The sequence below is a fragment of the Acomys russatus genome, chromosome 7 (genome assembly GCF_903995435.1).
Source record: "Acomys russatus chromosome 7, mAcoRus1.1, whole genome shotgun sequence".
Lineage (NCBI taxonomy): Eukaryota > Metazoa > Chordata > Mammalia > Rodentia > Muridae > Acomys > Acomys russatus.
This window is the reverse complement of record NC_067143.1, coordinates 41,691,231-41,710,052: the sequence shown is the minus strand read 5'-3', so window position 1 is coordinate 41,710,052 and position 18,822 is coordinate 41,691,231. Positions and strand designations below refer to the sequence as shown.

General features: G+C 38.3%; 1 protein-coding gene across 1 annotated transcript in view; it reads left to right on the top strand.

Annotated features, from left to right (window-relative positions):
- Tmem135 (transmembrane protein 135) overlaps window positions 1-18,822 on the top strand; it is a 163,699-nt gene that overhangs the window by 102,436 nt on the left and 42,441 nt on the right. The window contains exon 6 of the mRNA XM_051148883.1: window positions 10,962-11,008. Within this exon, the coding sequence (XP_051004840.1) occupies window positions 10,962-11,008 (47 nt within the window). The remainder of the gene's footprint in view (window positions 1-10,961; window positions 11,009-18,822) is intronic.

Below are 18,822 nucleotides of genomic sequence, written 5' to 3'. Positions count from 1 at the left end.
CAATGCCCTAACCTAGTGAACTTCCGTTGCAGCAGGAGATTTCAGTGATAAGGCTTTAGCTTAGTCCAACAGAACTTGAGGGCACCTTACCTTACTTTGAGTGGAACATTCCTACATTGCCTGCACTGCTCTGCCAGTGTGATTTTTGTTTGATCAATGAGTCTTTTTGCCTAAAAAGTAAAGCTTAAAAACCAGTATTTTAGTTAATTAGATCCTTGTTTTTTTGTTTTGTTTTTGTGGTTTTTTGTTTTGTTTTGTTTTTTGTTTTGTTTTGTTTTTGATATGTGAGATAAATTATACTGGTCTTATATTGTCTTATAAAGTAATTTTTGCTTTTAGCTATTTTAGTACATATTTTCCACTGGGGATTTATGTGCTTCAACTTTATATTTTTAAAACATGTTCTAGAATACAGCAATCAAAATTTGAGAAACCAGTTACATTTGATCTTAGAAACTAGTTTAGGCCTGAAGTTACTAGGGCAACTATTACAAACCTTAAGCATATATTAAGTAGAAAACACTTGAAAATAAATTGGTGATGCCCATCCAATCCTTTGCTCTGTGCAATGTGTGACATTACATAACATTTGTCCTCCATGTCACGTGTGTGGAGGTGAAAGTAAAACTCTCAGAAGTCAGTTCTCCCCGTCCACCATGAGTGCTACGGTTGTGAGGTTGTGAGGTGAGCCTTTTTCCTGATGAGACTTCTTCCTGACTTGATAGCAATTTTCTTCCTGCTTCCTCACCTGTGTTGTTTTAGTGGAGCCAGAGAAGAAAGAAGAGGGAGAGGAGAGGGAGGAGGGATGAAAGAAAGGGGAAGGAGATGGGGGGGAGGGGAGGGGGAGTAAAGGGGATGGGGAGGAAGAAGAAGAGGAGAGGAAAGGGGAGAGAGAAACGAGGAAGAGAAGGGGAGAAGAGAGGAGAGGGAGAGGGAAACTGGCAGGATCAGACCTTGGTGTGTCTTCCTCTTGTAGAGACACTGGCTCTTGGGTTAGTGTTCAACCCTAAGAGCTTGCTTATCTTATTTAATCGTAAGATCCTGCCTTAAGGTCCTATGTTCAAATACAGTCAGTCACATTCAGAGATGAACTTAATTGTTAGAGAGGGAAAAAAATCATTCTAAAACCATTGACCATTAGCTTTATTTATGTATTGATTATTAGCTTTATTTATATCTCGATCCCTAGCTGTGTTTACATATTGCTCATTAGCTTTATTTATATATGTCTATTGAAATGAGATAATCGTGTGGTAGCATCATGCTGAAGCTTGGTTGTATAAAGAAACTGTTCTGGTGTTGTGTTTTATGACTTAGTGACATAACAATCCAAATAAAGTGTGTGTCACTATGTCGTAGCGGCAGCAAGCCTTACGGCGCAGTCTTTGGTTCAGTGTGCTGCTAGGCACTGAGTAAGCCATTGGAAAGTAGGTTTTCCTTAGGTAGTTTTCAAAGTCTAGGTTTTAGTGAAATTTTTACAGCAGCATAATTAACAACTTTTTATTTTTCATTAAACTTGTTGATCTTGTACTTTTTTTTTTTAAAAGCATGAAATCATGCTTCTGCAAAATGCCTATTTATGTTTTGGCTTCTAACTTGATTAATGTGAAGGAAATATATGTTTAGGATTGCTCAGACACTGAGGCGGTGTGTACCAGCAGCCACCTGCTTTCCTTAGAGGCATTTTCCATTAAAATATTAATCAGACTATTGGTTGTTAGAGACAGAATTTCCATGTGAAAATTTGGCTAACATACACATGCACCTCACTTTTGCCATACTCTACATTTAATGCTTTAAAAAGAACACATTTAGAAATGCTCTTTAGACGTTTCCAGTTTCCCAATTAGTCTGGTTTACTGTTGCCAATTAAAATCTGAAGACTGAGAAGTCTAGGGCATATCAGTTTCAAATTGTGTTTGATGATGTGCAGATTCATTTGTGGGAGTTACGCTCTTTGACTTGCAAACATGTTCCCAGGGGTTTTTGTGGAATTGCTCTGGTCTACCAGCACACCGCTTGTTCATCTCACTCACACTTTGTGTGTGGAGACGGCAGTGTTATTGAGACATGATTGTCTTAGAAATATGTTATAGTATTAAGCTAAGCCAACCCTGGCTCCAAAGATAATTTTCTGTATTACATAAGTTTTCTTTGAGAAGATTTGACATTCTAAATTATATGATATCTTTAAAATTAGGCAACTAAAATATCTGAGTGAGGGAAATAACCATGTCTATTATTTATATTAGAGAATAAACTTAATGTACATGGGCTTAACCACAAATATGTCCGGTATGTCTCTGTGTCCAGTCACCTACAGTTTTTGGTACTACTGTAGCCTATAGCCAAGAGCAAGTACACATCAGTGGCGTTGGCATTTTAAAATAAAAACTAGTATAGATGTCTTCACATAAGGATATAGGGAAAGCAAGGGAAAAGTTGCCAACCTGATAGTTGCTTCCTGAAAAGAGTAAATGGGCTAAAAGTACAAGGAGCAAGTTGACTGACACCTTTGCCCAGTTCTCGCCTTCCATATGACCCCATGGTCTTGTGTAGCTCAGATTTGCTGTAGGACTTTAAACTTTTGATCCTCCTGCCTCCACCTCCCAAGTGGTCGCAATTCAAAGCAGTGTCAACAGGCTTGGTTAATGCAGTGCTGGGGTTTTATGCTGCACCCGCAGCCTGAGTTCTACTCTTTGCTTTTAGTGATAGCATCTAGAGAAAGATCAGCCTGGAGAACAGCTTCTCTTCCTGAAAGGTTGTTCTGGAGCTGATGCTCTTTGGCCTATGCATATAACTAAGGAGCTAAAATATAAGAGAAAACAGTTTTCAACCAAAGCCTTCCCTCTCCTTTCAGATTCAGCCTCATGAAAAGCTAGGTAAGGCAGGGGTTATACTGAGACTTGTGTGGCGCGTATTGTTTTGAATTTATCCAGAGAGTCAGGGAATGCTTTCTTTTGGTGCAGAGTTATGAAGGGCTGTTGTGTATAGTCACCTGCTTATTTTATTCACCTATATACACTGAGTATTAATATTGTTAGTGTGCTTTTTGTATAGATATCTTCAGATCTTAGCACCTAAACTTATGCTTTTGGCAGAAACCCACCAACACCTTGCTCCATTTTAGGTCAGATTGACCAGACCCATGGTTAAGAAGGCTTATACCAAATTTACAGACGATCCTGACCACAGGCAGCTGGCAGACACAGTGGAAGATAGAGGTCAGCTCCAGTCTGCCAATTTCCTTCTTTAATCCCTTTGGAATTAGGAGAGGCTGATGCTAAACTTGATTTTACATTTGTGCTGCATTGTTTTTCCTTCATATTAATTCGTTTTCAATACTGAAACAAGCATTGGTAAATACTTAAGATTCTTATTGCCTGAAAGCTACTAGAAATCCAACACCATTACCTTTGAGTTTTCAGAAACATCAGTGGTGATTTTTTTTATACCATCTTATTTACAAACTGTCCTTTTGTAGGACATTGAAACTCATTCAGGTCCGTATATCTTTTAATATTAAAGTGGATGGTGCCATGGTAATTGGAGAAGGGGAATGGGGGCTAAAGAGAGCTCCCCCTCACAGCTCTGAACCCTTGTCTGTTGTTTCCTCGTCATAACGAGCTTGGGCATTTAGAGGGACACTCTTGTGTAGGTGCTTGATCTTGGGAGATATCATTAAACATTGAATTCCATAGTAAGTTGGGTTGAGAGTCCATTAGCCCGTCTGATTCTGAATTCGAACATTGTGGTTTGAGATTTATTTTAATACTCACCAGAAGAAAACTAGGTTCTTGCATGCTAAAATGGTAACCAGAGGGAACAAAGTATACAGAAAGGAATCTGCAGCTGGGACAGAAACAAGCCAGTACGAGCAGTGCCATGCCTACTTACAGAAGGAGCTCAGTGGATTCTTGAATGTGCATACGCCCGAGTTCTTGGCAGACGACGTGAGCATGGCACGGGGCAGTCTGGGCTAGATGGCACTGATTATGATTCCTGAGTCACCTGCCTATCTGCTGTATTTAAAACAGTGTTGAAGAGATGATATGTCCTGGGCTATGTATTGGAATTGAATTGATTCTTAGTGGACATGGAAGTGCACAAAACTCAGCTGTCGGGGATCTAGTGTCCTTCTGTCCACACAACAGTGTTTTGGTGAAATAGGGAATGGTACCAGTGTAATTTAGTGAACAGAAACCTTTTCTCTGAAGAGCTTTCTTACCTTTATCAAATGGGAAAAACTGAATTGCCTCATTAGTATATGTATCTGTTATCTGCTGTGGTCCTTGTAATCTAGAAACGTACTTTTGTAATGTATCTAAGGGAAAAGCACCCTAATGCGGATTCTTATTCTTATTTCGGTAAGTCATTTTCCCTCAGCCTGTGGAGGAAAATAATGTATTTTAGCATGAATTTCTCTATCAGAAGAGTGGCCTGTCCGCTTGGCCTCAGCGAAAGCACAAAACTGTTTCAGCTGTGACCTGTTCTGAGTTCTTGCTTCTCTGCCTTTCTTCCATCCTCCCACGTGCTGAGTGATATCTGAGGTTTTAGTGATTTATGTTTTCTGAATTGATAAACTCCATGTTTGGTCAGAGTAGAATGAAGAATGGTCCCTTACAGCATTAGTCAGGCACATGGAACACCACTGGCTCTTAGAACTTCTCCCTTCATCTCACCACATGTGTAAATAAATGAGATTTTTAGCTTTACTGTGTAATATTTAGATTGCTTATTTTAGAAACTGAAAAAGTCATATTTCTTAGACCTGAATTTCCTCACTAGGGCAAGTATTTTATATAAACTTTGAAAATTAATAGAATTTTCTTGTCACCTTCATTGTTCTTAAATCTGGTCCATTCCGTAGCAAGCTATGTTAACTTACTTCTTTATTTTGTATGCATGAAAATAATACGTGTTTTATAATTGATTTGTATGAAAACTATAAAAGCTATAAATCATTAATGGCATTTTCAAAAGCTTGAGAGAAATTCATGACAGCTTATGTCCTTCCAGATCTCACTTGGTTTAAAAAGCCTGACTGAATCCCCAAAGTGCCTATGTGTCTCTGAGGTGGGAGCCTTTGAATTGGTAGCAAGAGTCCCTGCATTGCGTGGCTCTTTTAGACATTCCATAAAACTACATGGGGATGGAGTGATGGCTCAGAGGTTAAGAGCACTGACTGCTCTTCCAGCGGACCCAGATTCAAATCCCAGCACCCACATGGCAGCTTACAACTGTCTATAACTCCAGTTCCAGGGGATCAGACATCCTCACAGAGACAAACATGCAGGCAAAACACCAATGCATATAAAGAAAAAAACATTTCAAAAAACCCTTCATGTTTCAAATACTTTAATATAATCTGTGACATATTGTGACCCTTAGGTAATAGGGCCATGATGTTGGTGTTACACTGTCATCTTAGTAATCATTATATTGTACTCTCAAAGGCTCTTCTTTATCTCCTACCAGTAAGATGCTGGCAACTCTATGATTATTATTTTGCTCTTTTATGTCCAGTCACCATTAGACCTGCATTAGCAATAGTATTTTCTACAGGCAGAGTCCTATAGTCTCAGTGATTTGTTATAAATTGTTTATTCTTTTAAAGGTTGTCAGTCAAATTATATTTTTGTAAAAGTACTGTGACCTCCAGGTGAGATTTATTAATAAATATTGAAGATTTCTGATTATATCCTTGAAGAGGCTTAATTTTTACAGATGAGACAAAGCTTATTTCCTTACTCCACACAAGCCGAGTACCAGTCGGCTGCACTTCTAGACACCATCTAATGTGACTATTTCCACAACTGGGAAATTCGAAGGCATGTGTTGTTAGATTCTTTGATGACCTTGATGTTGTAAATAGAGACCAAAATCACTGTTGGAAGCTTTATATACTGTATCAAGAATCTGTTCACATATTTAGCTAACTAAGACTTTTGTTCCCTGGGATTCTATGTTCTTTGGTTTGTTTTTATCACCACCACCCTGATGTTAGGGAGTGAGCCGAGGATCTTATGTGTGCTAGACAAACTCTCTAACCCTGAGCCACGATCCCAGCCCTGACTTTGTTATTAAATATTTCCAGGAGAGATACAATTATTTAGACAATTTCAAAATCATTGACTAAATACACTGAATAAGTGTCTTGATGAGTGCTGCCTGTTGGTTAAAGGATAAAGATGTCTGCATTTAATATCATATTGGAGTGCTTTGCAAATATACAGGTTCCGTCCTGCCAGATGGAGTCCCTAAAGGCAGTAAGAAGTGTGGGGAATTTTGTGTATTCTTGAATGCTGGTAATGAAAGATATGAGCTTCGGATTCCATATATGTTATTTCATTTGGGATCATGAGAGCTGGGAAGTGGAGGTTGCCTTGTTGTCTCTTCTTTCCATTTGCTGATTCGCCAAATACAGGAAACATTTAATGATTTATTTTTAATTAGTTTAATGATTATATATTTTACTAAAATATCGATGAAATAAAGATGGCTCAAGACGGAATTTGTTGCTTCTTTTTTGAGAAAAGAGAGATGAGTTTCCATGTTTGACTAATAGGGAGGAACAGTGTCAATATGAGAGGAATACACACTTGGTGCTTGCAGGCTGGCAGCCAAGGGCATGCTGCCTGAAATCATGCTCAAGAAGAGAGGTCAGGAGCAAAGACCCTTTCACAGACCGTGTTAAAGAAAAGCAATAGATGTGTGATAGGAAGTAGTTAAATGGACCTTCAGATGGGGCCACTAATAGACGTTAAGCTAACTCTGTGATAGGTGTTGGAGTGGTCTGAGGCTCTGACAGTTAAAATAGCTTTTCCATTAGGCCATCGTCACAATGGACAGCATTTACATTTTTGTGAATGTTCCTGTCTCCTTTTATGGACTTGTGTATTATAACTTTATTTCTATGTTACTGCCTTGAGAGAGGCATACTCATTTGATTGTTCCACCTAGAAAAGATGGGAGTAATACACTTTCCCCCCAAAGTTTTGTAAGCTTCTTAGCAAGAATCTGTGACTTTAAGTTTGGCTTTTTTTTGTAAAACCCTTTTAGGCAGAAGAGAGGTCTTCATATTTGCTAGACTCTCTACACTTGCTGCTTTTTCACTATAGTGTCATAAGACTACTTAACCACTCATAGTTTTGGTGATAGTATTCAAATTAATTCCACATTTTTATCTGAACATTTATTGCCCCCCCAAAAAGAGGAAAAAAACCACAAACCAACAACTCAGCCCAAAGTAGGCAAGGTGCTTGTGAAAGCAATCACAGTAATGAATAAGAAAACTGGAGTCGGAAATGTAGCTCAGTGGTAGGATGCTCTCCTAATGTGTACACCCCTGTATGTTTGGCCTCCTCAAAATTTGCATATATGTGTATATGTGCACATACATTTTCTACATACATACATACATGTACACAACCATCCTTGCTTTGTATTATTATTGTATTTAAGTTTTGTTTTCCCTCTGTTACTTTTCTTGTGTGGATCTAATTTTATAACCTCTTCACTGCCTCAAGACTAACCTTGTGCTCCTTATTCTTCTCTTTCCATCATCACTTACTCCTGTAGCTTTATTTTTTTAAATTTATGTATATGTTTGCCAATATATATGTATATGCACCACATGCATGCCTGATGTTCACGAATGCCAGGAGACATCAGATCCCCAGGAACTGGAGCTACAGAGGGTCCTCTGTAAGAGCAGGGGGTGCTCTTATCTACTGATCATCTCCTTAGACATTGATTTATAATTGTATAATCAATGGCTAAAATTATTTAATATGCTTAATAATTCTTAAACCTCTATTCTAAAACCTTAAATATTGAAGGCAGGATAAATTTCAGGTCAATGGAAGGACCTTTAGAAAGCAGAGAAAATGGGAGCATAGAAGGAGGGGGCAAGAAGTGTGTGTGCGCGCGCGCATGTGTGTGTGTGTGCATGTGCGTGTGTGTGTGCGTGTGTGTTTATAAGAGAAATACGTTTTATATCTGCATTTGAACTGTTATATAAATATATCTGCTTATGCTCACTTAGTTTCATTTGATATCTATCTTCTTTGGACTGATGTGTTTATATATTTATATGTAATATATATACATATATATGTATATATATTTCTAAGTCCTTCAGGCTGTATTTATGTGAAGCTAGTATAGCAAACTTGATTTACCTGCTTTATAATAGCTGAGGTATTACATTTTCCTCATTAACTGGAGATTACTTTTGTTGAAAATAGCAAAACACTGTTTTACACCTCTTTTTATTTGTGCTGTTTTCTTACTCAGCTTTTTACAGTTGGAGACTCTTTCACTTCTTTTTTTTTTCTTTTTTTTTTATTAATTTATTCTTGTTACATCTCAATGTTTATCCCATCCCTTGTATCCTCCCATTCCCCCCCCCGCCCCCATTTTCCCATTATTCTCCTCCTCTATGATTGTTCCTGAGGGGGATTACCTCCCCCTGTATATTCTCATAGGGTATCAAGTCTCTTCTTGGCAACCTGCTGTCCTTCCTCTGAGTGCCACCAGGTCTCCCCCTCCAGGAGACATGGTCAAATGTGAGGCACCAGAGTACGTGAGAAAGTCATATCACACGAAAGCCTTCACTTACCAGGAATCTGGGACAGAGGGGAGGACATCCTATTGGGACTCTAAATGAGAGACGCATGGGAGAATAGCAAAATAAAAGGATCCAGAGGGTCCTAGAAACCTACAAGTAGAACAATATGATAGGCAGATTTGGGCCCAGGGGTCCCGCTCAAACTAAGGCACCAGCCAAGGACAATACAGGAGGTAAACTTTAAACCCCTTCCCAGATCTAGCCAATGATCAGAATATTCTCCACAGTTGAGTGGAGAGTGTGATATGACTTTCTCACGTACTCTTTCACTTCTTATTTCCCTGAGGACGAAGCCATTGACCATTCCTGTGCTTAAATTGCAACATTGTTACTCTCACCAGGAGTGCATTTGACCGTTTCCCTGTGATTTCCCAATAATGTTAGGGAGCTCCTTTTTGTTACCATAACTACCAGTGAGCTTCTATCTATATTCATACACTATGTCGTGTTTTAGTACAATTGCTCATGAGGGAAACTTCTTCAATCTAGGTTTATTGTGTGTTCTAGTGCTTGTTTTTAGAACTGTTCTTTTGGGGGGCAGTTATGTATGCCACAAAAGATGATTATATTTTATAAGTTTTTTATTGATTATATTGCCTGCTAGTTGGAACTTTCATTCTATTTAAATAAACTACGTTGTCTTGATATATAGTTAGCAGACATGTTCACTCAGCATGAGCATGTATCATGTGTATGTGTGTGTTGAACTGGTATGTAGGCATATGTATGCGTATGTGTGTATACTTACGTGTTTCTGTGTTTCTGTATATGTGTTTGTAGTTGTATGTATGTGTGTGTTTGTGTGGGTATATATGTATGTATTCATGTGTACGGCTGTATGTGTATTTATGTGTGTATGTATATGTTTGTGCATATGTACGTGTGTGTTTGTGTGTAAAAGCTCCTGTCCTCAATCTGGTTATTTCTTGGACTTTTCTACTTGTACCTTTCTCCTGAGAAATGTTTATAGAAACCTATAATATAGGCATGTAAGCCAAACATTTACTGAGTACAAATCATAAATATATTTAAGAGCGGTTCTTGAGAATACATAGTACTTTTATGTTTCTCACAGATAAAAGAAAATTTGTATACAGTGGGCAGACTTACTTTTTACATAAAGAATTAAAATTTGATTGAATTTTTGATATTGTAGGCTTCAAATCATATCAATATTTTCACAGTTAATTAGTATTTGATTTATGATCATCATTTCTGGTGGTTTGTTTTATATAATTGTACAGTATAATAAGATGGCAGAAAATGTGTTTGGGGTCGTTCAGAAACTGTTAGAGATTCTGTTCTAATCCTAATGCAAAACTCAAGTTTTAAGATCAAGTATTGACCAAGTATTAGGAAACCCAAGGGAGGAACTCTGACAGGGATTTTCAATGTTAAGCACTCTAACACAATATGATATAGACCCTAATTGATACATGCATGCTGCAGTATGGTGGTAGGGAGTACTAAAGCCTTTTTTCACAGTTATCCAGCCAAGTGTTGCCAGAAACATCTTAGACTTGATATATGTTTGCTTTTGAATTAAGTATTGGTTGTTGCACATTCAGAGAACCTTTACTGTTACCAACTTTTGTCAGTTACTTCACATAATATATAACCCTGACCCACAGTTAAAGAGTCTGTGTTCTAGCAGGCACATTGTAAAGGTCTTCCTTGTTGAGGTCTGTTGCCTTCCATCTAGCCTGTATGAGTCATTTGAGTATATATGCTTGTCAATAATTTGGTGTACACAGTTGGCTTTTGGTATCCCTCGGTCCCATATCCATGAACTCATCTGACTGCTGGTGGAAATAGTCATAAAATTTGGTAAACTCGACTGAACATATACTGCCCTTTTCTTTTTATTCTCTTGACGCTCTACAGTCTAGCAACTGTGTAGATTGAATTTACATGTTTTACGGCCTACTATAAATAATCTGGAGATGATATAAAATGTGAGAGAATTTATGCAATGCCAGTAGTATGCCATTTTATATAAGAGATTTGATCATTTATGGATTCAGGTGTCTGTGGGTAGGCTGGCTGAATTGTTGAAACTAGTCTTTCATAGATGCTGAGTGCAGATTATACATATATCACGTGTATATAACATACTTACATATACATGCATGTGTCTTACTGCTCTGACACAGTGATTTTGAGAGGTACATCTCCTGATCTGTTGATGTACATTGTGATGGAAGTTTCCTGCGTCCTTTCATTGCATCAGGCCTGAGATTTACTAGTGGTTATTTTGCTTTTGTCAGTCATAGCAGTGATGATGTCAGTCAGTACCTTTTGCAAATAATCCGTCTCCTCCTCGTTGCAGGTCCTTTTGTTCTGCATCACAGCGGCCATGTACATGTTCTTTTTCAGGTATGCTCTGTTCGCCAATTTATTTCAATATCAAAATAGTTTTTAATTCCTTTCAACTATTAGTCTAAAGTATGCCCCCTCCGCCCCCAGTCATTATCTTCCGTAGGCATGGATTCCTGCCCACCCAACCCCAGGAGTTTAGAGGTAAATCCTATTTCTTTGTTAGTAAAGAAACTGGGAAGAGGAGAAACATGGTTATTTCGAAGGAGTGTGTTAGTGTGACTCAAATATGAATGCAAAGGGTGTCTGCCACCTTCCTGTGACCACAGCAGCATTGAAAGAAAATGCCTCTTGATTAGGGGAATCTACTCCTTCATAATCTTACTTTCAGTCATGCTAATTAATTTCTATTTATAGCCCTCACATGATATTGCTTTAGAGAATTCTTTATTGACTTGTCAGAGTTCGGTCAGCAAGAACTTGGAGGCTTTTAACATTTGTACTTAGTTGACAAAGGCATTGGCAGACTTGTATTAAAATGTACGTGATAAATGTATTTTCAGTTTCAAATAAGACAAGCCATACCAATAATGTAAAGTAAAGATTTATTGCCAGAACATCCTAGCAAATATTTGATAAAACACAGTGTGGTAATCTTAAATTAGTTTTATTTTTTCAAAAATATTCCGTGAGAACAAAAAATATGATGTTACTCTTGCCAGGGTGTCAAAGAGAGACAAAGCAATAAAGCTGCGTGATAGGAGGGACGTCATCTTCAAAGGACTGATAATGAGATGCATAGCAGTTTATAGCAGTTATTAGTGAGAGAAAGATATTGGAGCCTTGTGGTATTTGGAAAATGTGTCCTGTCTCCCTCCCCCTCTTCTTTCCCTTCCTACTTTGATTTCTCTGTTTTGATTGAACCCAGAGCCTTGTGAATGCTAGGCCAATCCTCTGAATCCTGATTCACACACCCAGACTTGATTTTTAAACTGTATGATTCACACTGTGCTTGCTCTGCCATTATACTTTGCAGTTTCTTGTGCTTTAGCAAATCTAATTTGGTAGGCTGCATTAGAAACCATGAACATTTCATTTCATCGCTTTCTCCAGACTCTCTAATTGTGTCATAAATATTATTAGGATACCACTGTTGAAATAAATCAAAGTCTATCTTTATAACTTGGTGTCCTGACTAGTCTCATGATATAGCATAGCTATCAGGAAAACCAGTTTCCAAAATGTTGCAAAGTTAGAAAAACAACCTTTGCTGGCATGCATAGGAATAAAGTGCGATGTAATGTAAATTTTCTTCTTGTGAAAATCTTAACAGGTCATAAAAGGAAGCAGTCCTTCCCAAAGTGACCTTTTGTGGGTAACAAGTATGCTTAATGTTTAGTATTTCTCAGTCATAAGATGTGTTTGAGGTTTAAAAGCAAATTACATATTGAAGCTATGCATAAATATTCAGTTCGTTGCCTGGTTCTAGGAAATTATATTTTGAAAATGGCTGCCATTAGCTTAGTAGTTTGGGTGCAGAGGGAAAATCAACCCTTTAAATACATTTCTTGGTGCAGAGCTATAGAACTGTTCCTGCTTCAGTTACAGACGTCTGGGTTAAAAACAACAGTTTAAAATACTTTCCAGAAGTCTCGATACAAGGCTTAGGGGCCAAGATAAACACTTTCAATTTTCTGAGGAAAAGGGCCTATTTTTCTCCCCCAAAGAAGTGCTGTCACTGAATTTGTAGTGTTCTTGGCAGAAGTTCGTTTGAATAACTCAACAAGGGGATTGCTGAATGGTAAAAATATAGCCCTTTAGAAAGTACTACAACTAAACAGAACAGTGTTCTGTGCTTTTTTGCACCCTGGCTTGTATTTGTAGTGAATAGCTTTTTTACATGGCATTTGGCAAGTCTGATGGCACTTTAATATAAACACAGGTATTTGTAGACGTATTTATTCAATTTATTGTTAGTATTTTAAAACTAATTGCATAAAATTGGCTAATTAAATATAAAATGATATTGTCTTCAGGTCTCCTTTTAATGGTTAATGTCTTTTGGCAAAAGGATAAAGGAACATTTTTATGTTTTAGTAAATCATCTTGTGTTTTATCCTGATGTATAACTTGGAAAGAGGAAACTGCGACCCATTTCAATAAAGATAAAATGTACCGGTGTGATTTTTCTTTTTAAAGAAAGAACTTGGGGGAGTAATTTCGTAATTTTTTTCTGATGGAGTTCGTGCCTCTGATGTGTGAATTTACTTTAAAAAAACCAAAAAATAGCACAATGAGTTTGGTGTTCAAAACTATGCTTACCTAAATGCTGAATTAAGTATTTCACCTTCTCAGACTCAGGAGATTTTTAAATGGTTCTTCACGTACACTGTCTTGTACTTGGGGATTGCAGTTTTCCATAGGCTTATGCTAAAACAGAATCTTTGAAGGGCTTTAGATGTCTGGCTTGGGGGAAAGTAATAGATGGCAGTTGTAGTTTACTTCTGTTTTTCAGCTAGCTGCCTACCTAGTATAGGATTCTGTTGATCCTACCTGCTATGGATTCCAGTGCAAATAAAAAGGAGAATGAAGCATATTTTGAAGATGTTTTGAAAGGTTGCTCTTCAAGTGTCCCAATGGGCACTCCTGATGTCTTGCCTCCTCTGTTGAGCTCCTTAAACAGTATGTGTGCACCTGTCTGCATGAGGTCATGGCCGCTGCCGTGGCTGCAGGCGAAGCAGGAATGATGGGTACGAGCTGATAGCATTTTCTCGTGTCTTTCACGCACTGTTTATGTCCGAATGTATATTATTGAGCAAAGCAGGTTAAGTGTTTGAAAACAAAGGAGTCACACACATACCACTGTGTCTCACTCTGTAGCCTGAATTGGCCTGCATAGCTTAGGGAGGCCTCAAACTCACAGCCATCCTCCTGCATCAACTTCCTGATGGAGAGGATTACAGGCATGAATCAGTACATCAGACTTAGGATCAAGATGTTTTTGTAGCCGTGTGGGATTTTTTTAAAAGTTGGAATATGAAAGAATCAACAGAAATCACAGAGCCAAACAGCTAGCACTTAGCCCTGTCTAGAAATAAAATCAAGAACCATACTTAACCATGAATTCCTTGCTTTCTTTTTCATTATCAGGTAGCTGTGTTTAAAGAGTGCTGCTGCTCTTTAAAAGCAAGTAAACAGCGTCATTTCTTTAATTAACATAATGTCACACAGTAACATAACTGGGTACAAGTTGATGAATACTAGCTGGAAATTCTTCTTCCATGCCTCTGGGAGCCAACAACCAGTTCAGCAGTTTGCTTAGGCGTGTAGCTTATAAAGCTTGGATTTTTCATAGCACTTGAGCCACAGTTTATTTGTGCTGCAGTACACAAGTTGTAAGTGATCTTATGTCCATATAGTGACACAGTGTGTGTGTGTGTGTGTGTGTGTGTGTGTGTGTGTGTATTTTTTTCTCCCACTTGGTGAGTTCTGATCAGACACATACATGATGCCATTTTCATCATTCTTGGGGTATAGATTGAATGTTTGCATTTAGAGGAACATGCTGTTTGCTGCTGTTTCTTGAGTGGAAGGCATTTTCACAGCTTACCTTTAGTTTTGGAAGTAACAAATGGCCAAGCAAAGATGTGTCATTCTCATTTTGTTCTTGTTTTAAAACTTTCATTACTGCCATTTAAATACCACACAGGTTCTGTTTTGGAAACATCACTTAAAAATATACAAACCCACCTAAAGCTGGTGTATTTGTAGCTTTAGAGGCTGTAAGTTCTTCCTTTAGGCTGCAGTTTTCTCTGAGTTGTTAATTTTGCTTTAAAGAAGTTCCTTGCAGCAGTACAGAAAGCAACTTAGAATGGGAGCACGTGGCAGGTAATGGAAGGGGTCATGTGGTGGCTCTCCAGGAAAAAAGATAGTAATGAGGACCTGTATATTTTGTTAATTTTTCAATTAATCTTTAAAATATTTATTTATTATATATATAGTATTCTGCCTGCATGTGTGCCTGCCAGCCAGAAGAGGGTAGCAGATCTCTTATAGGTGGTTATGAGCTACCATGTGGTTGCTGGGAATTGAACTCAGGACCTCTGGAAGAGCAGCCAGGGCTCTTAACCTCTGAGCCATCTCTCCAGGCCCTAAAATAATTTTCTTATTACTTGAAATGCCAAGCCATTCCCATACCTCCCTGTCTTGGGAAAAATAAACCATCGTTGGTGGTTTGAGTTTGCAGGGAACTTGCATTGCACCTCATGGGTTGGCTTCAGGTCATGATGATACCAACTCTGTTCTGAACAGCAGTGTGTTCTCTATCTTGTGTTTATCTGTGGAAGATTCACTAAAGACATTCAAGCTACTTGCCATTCATAACATCTGAAATGAATGGAGAAGCGCAGGAAGAGGCTGCACTACACCATGCCTCCTTTTACTGCACTTCTCTTTAATCATGTAGCTTCATACTACAGAAATAGCACAGCAATACAAATGTTTGGAGTTTCTTGTTTATTGGTAAAACTTCACATGAAATATACATGTTTGGAGATGCATTTTTATTCTCTATAGGTTCAGTGACGACTGGGCTTATACCACCTGAACCCAAAGTCAGCTGAAAGTCACAATAATATGAATAGTTTTTTTTACCATAATACTTTTTATGTTTATTTATTTAAGAGAGAGAAAGAGAGAGGAGAGAAAAGGGTGAGGGGGAGTGTGTGTGTGTGTGTGTGTGTGTGTGTGTGTGTGTGTGTGTGTATGTGTGTGTGTGTGTGTGTGTGTATGTGTGTGTGTTTGCCCATGTGTAGGTCCATGGACAACTTGCAGTTGGTTCTGTCCTCACCATGTGGGTTCTTGGTATCAAATTCAGGCTGTTGAGTTTGGAGACAGGCACCCTTACCCACCAAACCATCTCTCCAGTCCACCACCACGATCAGTTTCAGGGACAGACTTTGTTTCTAGAGTGTGTTTCTAGAGTTACTGAACCAAGGAGATATTTTCTTGTAAGATGAGCTATTACACGTGGAAGATGCTTTTAGTTTCAGAACTTTCAGCCCTCTCTGCCTTGCCCTCTCTAGGAGAAGGAAAAAGTTAGTCTCCTTCCATTTTTATACTTGTCCATCCCAGCGACTATTCCCATATCTCTATCTTCTGAAAATTCAGAATAAAAGGCGAAGAATACAGCTTTGCATTTTCCCATCTGGGGATGTCCAGGAGATCTGGGTCTCAGCTGCCCCATGTGCTTCTGCTCTGACAAACACGTGTGCAGTCCTTGATGATCTTGGACTCAGTCACATACCAGAAATGGCTTATGTTAGTACTCAGGTGACAGAAAGCAATTGAGCTGACATTAGATTTCTATGATAGTTCATAGAAGCTTGGGCTCTCATATTGGAAGCAGAGTGCCACCCTGAATTCTGTCCCTCAGATATTAAGAATGCCCCTTGAATTGCATAATTTCATATTGATTGTTATTGCTAAGCTTCCTTGCCAGGTGTTTAAATGAGCCATCTGGTTTTGTTTATTAATCACAGGGAAATGGCCAGTGATGCATTAAAACACCTAGCATTAAGTGTCCACCTTGTCATTTTAACTGTGACATTTGCATCATGAGATCATTCTAGAACTGAATTAAATTTGTTACTATTGCCTTATCTATTATTCATAATATGTTTTTAGAAAAAACACTATGTTGGCATACATTTTTGATTATTTTCAGTTTTTATCAAGAACTGATTGTTTTAAAAAAAAACATATGCATGTATCTACTGAGGGTTTATGGATAATGGCTATGGGTCCATTGGGGTGGCTCAGCAGTGAAGGAACTTGTCACAAAGTCTGATGTCCTGAATTCAGTTTCTGGAATCTACATGGGGAAAAGGAGATAACTGATGTCCAAAAGTTGTCCTCTGGCCTCCCCAAGTGTACACACATATAATAATTAATTTTTTAAAAGCAGCTGTGCCGTGTAGGAATTCCACTGTTTCACCTGTGCACTGTGTGAGTCTAGCTTTGGGCTCTCTAATATAGTCAGGTGCCACTCACATTCAGTCTTCCACATCTATAGTAGCTTAATTTTTGTTAAGTATTCTGTTTATTAGCTTTGCAAACATACTAGTTTTTTCTGTGCTTTGACTTAAAGCTCATTATGTTGAAAAGTAATTGGCTAGATCCTCAGACAGCTCTATGAAACATGACAACATGCTGCTTTTTAAAGCTATGGGCCAGTATTTTCAAAAGATGGGTTACTGTGGAGAATACAGTTTTACATTGTTATTTTCCATATCAAATTGGTCATAGCACTAATAAATAGTAGTTGAAATATGAAACTTTCCCATAAAATTGGAATTTTTCTAACAGCTGTTGTTATGAAAGATTGGCTAGAAATGTACTGAGTCTGTAAGACGTTGGCTACCATCATCCTCCTGTGAGTCCCTTTTCCTGTTGGAATTCTACTCCCACTCTGCTTAACCTTACTTGGTTTCTCTTGTTCAATCATGAATTGAGTAGCCCTAAAATAGAATTCTGTTCTAGGCAAAAGAACCCTTTTCCCGGCGTAAGTCTTTGGCTCCTGTCATTTTTATAAGCACTTCTGCATCTACACCTCCTGCCCTGTTTCTGTCTTACCCATCTCACTCCATTTTCTGATCCTGGCTGTTGACCCAGCAAGTCTCTCCTTTCCACTTCCTCTTCCCCTGCTAGTCTTTGCTGTGAGAGAAGCCCAGCATCTCCTCATGTGTAAGCTGAGTTTTGACTGTGTTTTCTCACCATCGATAGTTTGAGTCTGGGACCAAGTTTATTCAGAGTGCACATTACTTTTAAAGTGCTACTTTACCCTAATCACGACCTCTCAGCACTCTTCGTGTGTTTGTAACGTTATTCCTGCAAGATGGTGCCCAGAGCTTCACTTCTGGATGTGTAACTGAAGGGAAAGTTAAATTTCTTTGGAAACAGTTAAGCAAGTAATGAATTTAGTGAATCTAGAAACATATATTTGTTTGAGTTTTGTCATTTTTAAAAGGAAAAATAACCATGTAAATAACTTGTATGCCCACTGTGATTTAAATCGTGCACAGTGTCATTCTGTGACTTACAGAGCTTCAGTGAAACTGTGTGCCCGCTCTGTGCCTGAGAAGACTTTTGAATGGTATAATTATGATAATAAAAAGCCATCAGCTAGCTAATATTTATCTGTGCTTATTGTGTGCAAGGCTCTGTACTAGCTGCTTTATAAATATTCCTGGATTAAACCCTAACGCAACTTTAAAAGGGTAGAGACTGAATTTACTGTCTTACAGGTGATAAAATTGAAATTTGAGAGTTAGTGTAATGTGCCAAAGATGGCACAACTAGAAACAAAGCATACACTTGAATTTTGTTCTCTCTGACCTCAGAGTTTGTTCTCTTCATTGTCCAGTCTAGCTGATAAAAGCAGTATCTGCCAGTGTTTTAAACCATCATAAAGCATATATGGAATATGTTGGCATGTTTTTTGTATGTGTGTGCTGCTCAAAGACCTAGACATCCCACTTGGGTATGCTAGAAGTCTCCACTTCCCCCCACCACCAAGCCTATTCTAGGTAAGGAGGGGACCAGGATCTACTAGGTGTCTACACTAATATCTCTCTGGGAAAGGGATGGTGAGAAGCAAGTGCCCCTTCACAGTGAAGCAGTTGTACTCAGTCCCCTTATTTCCATGGGCCAGCTAGTAGGAGCTTGGATGAGCTGATATTGTCTCAGTTGGGGTATGTTCCCTTCTGTGACTTCTCACCTTTCCCTTTTTTCTTCCACATTTTTAATGATACTAATCACATAAAACTGATTTTAGTTGAGAACTTTTTAAAGCATGTTCTTTGGTAGCTGAAAGG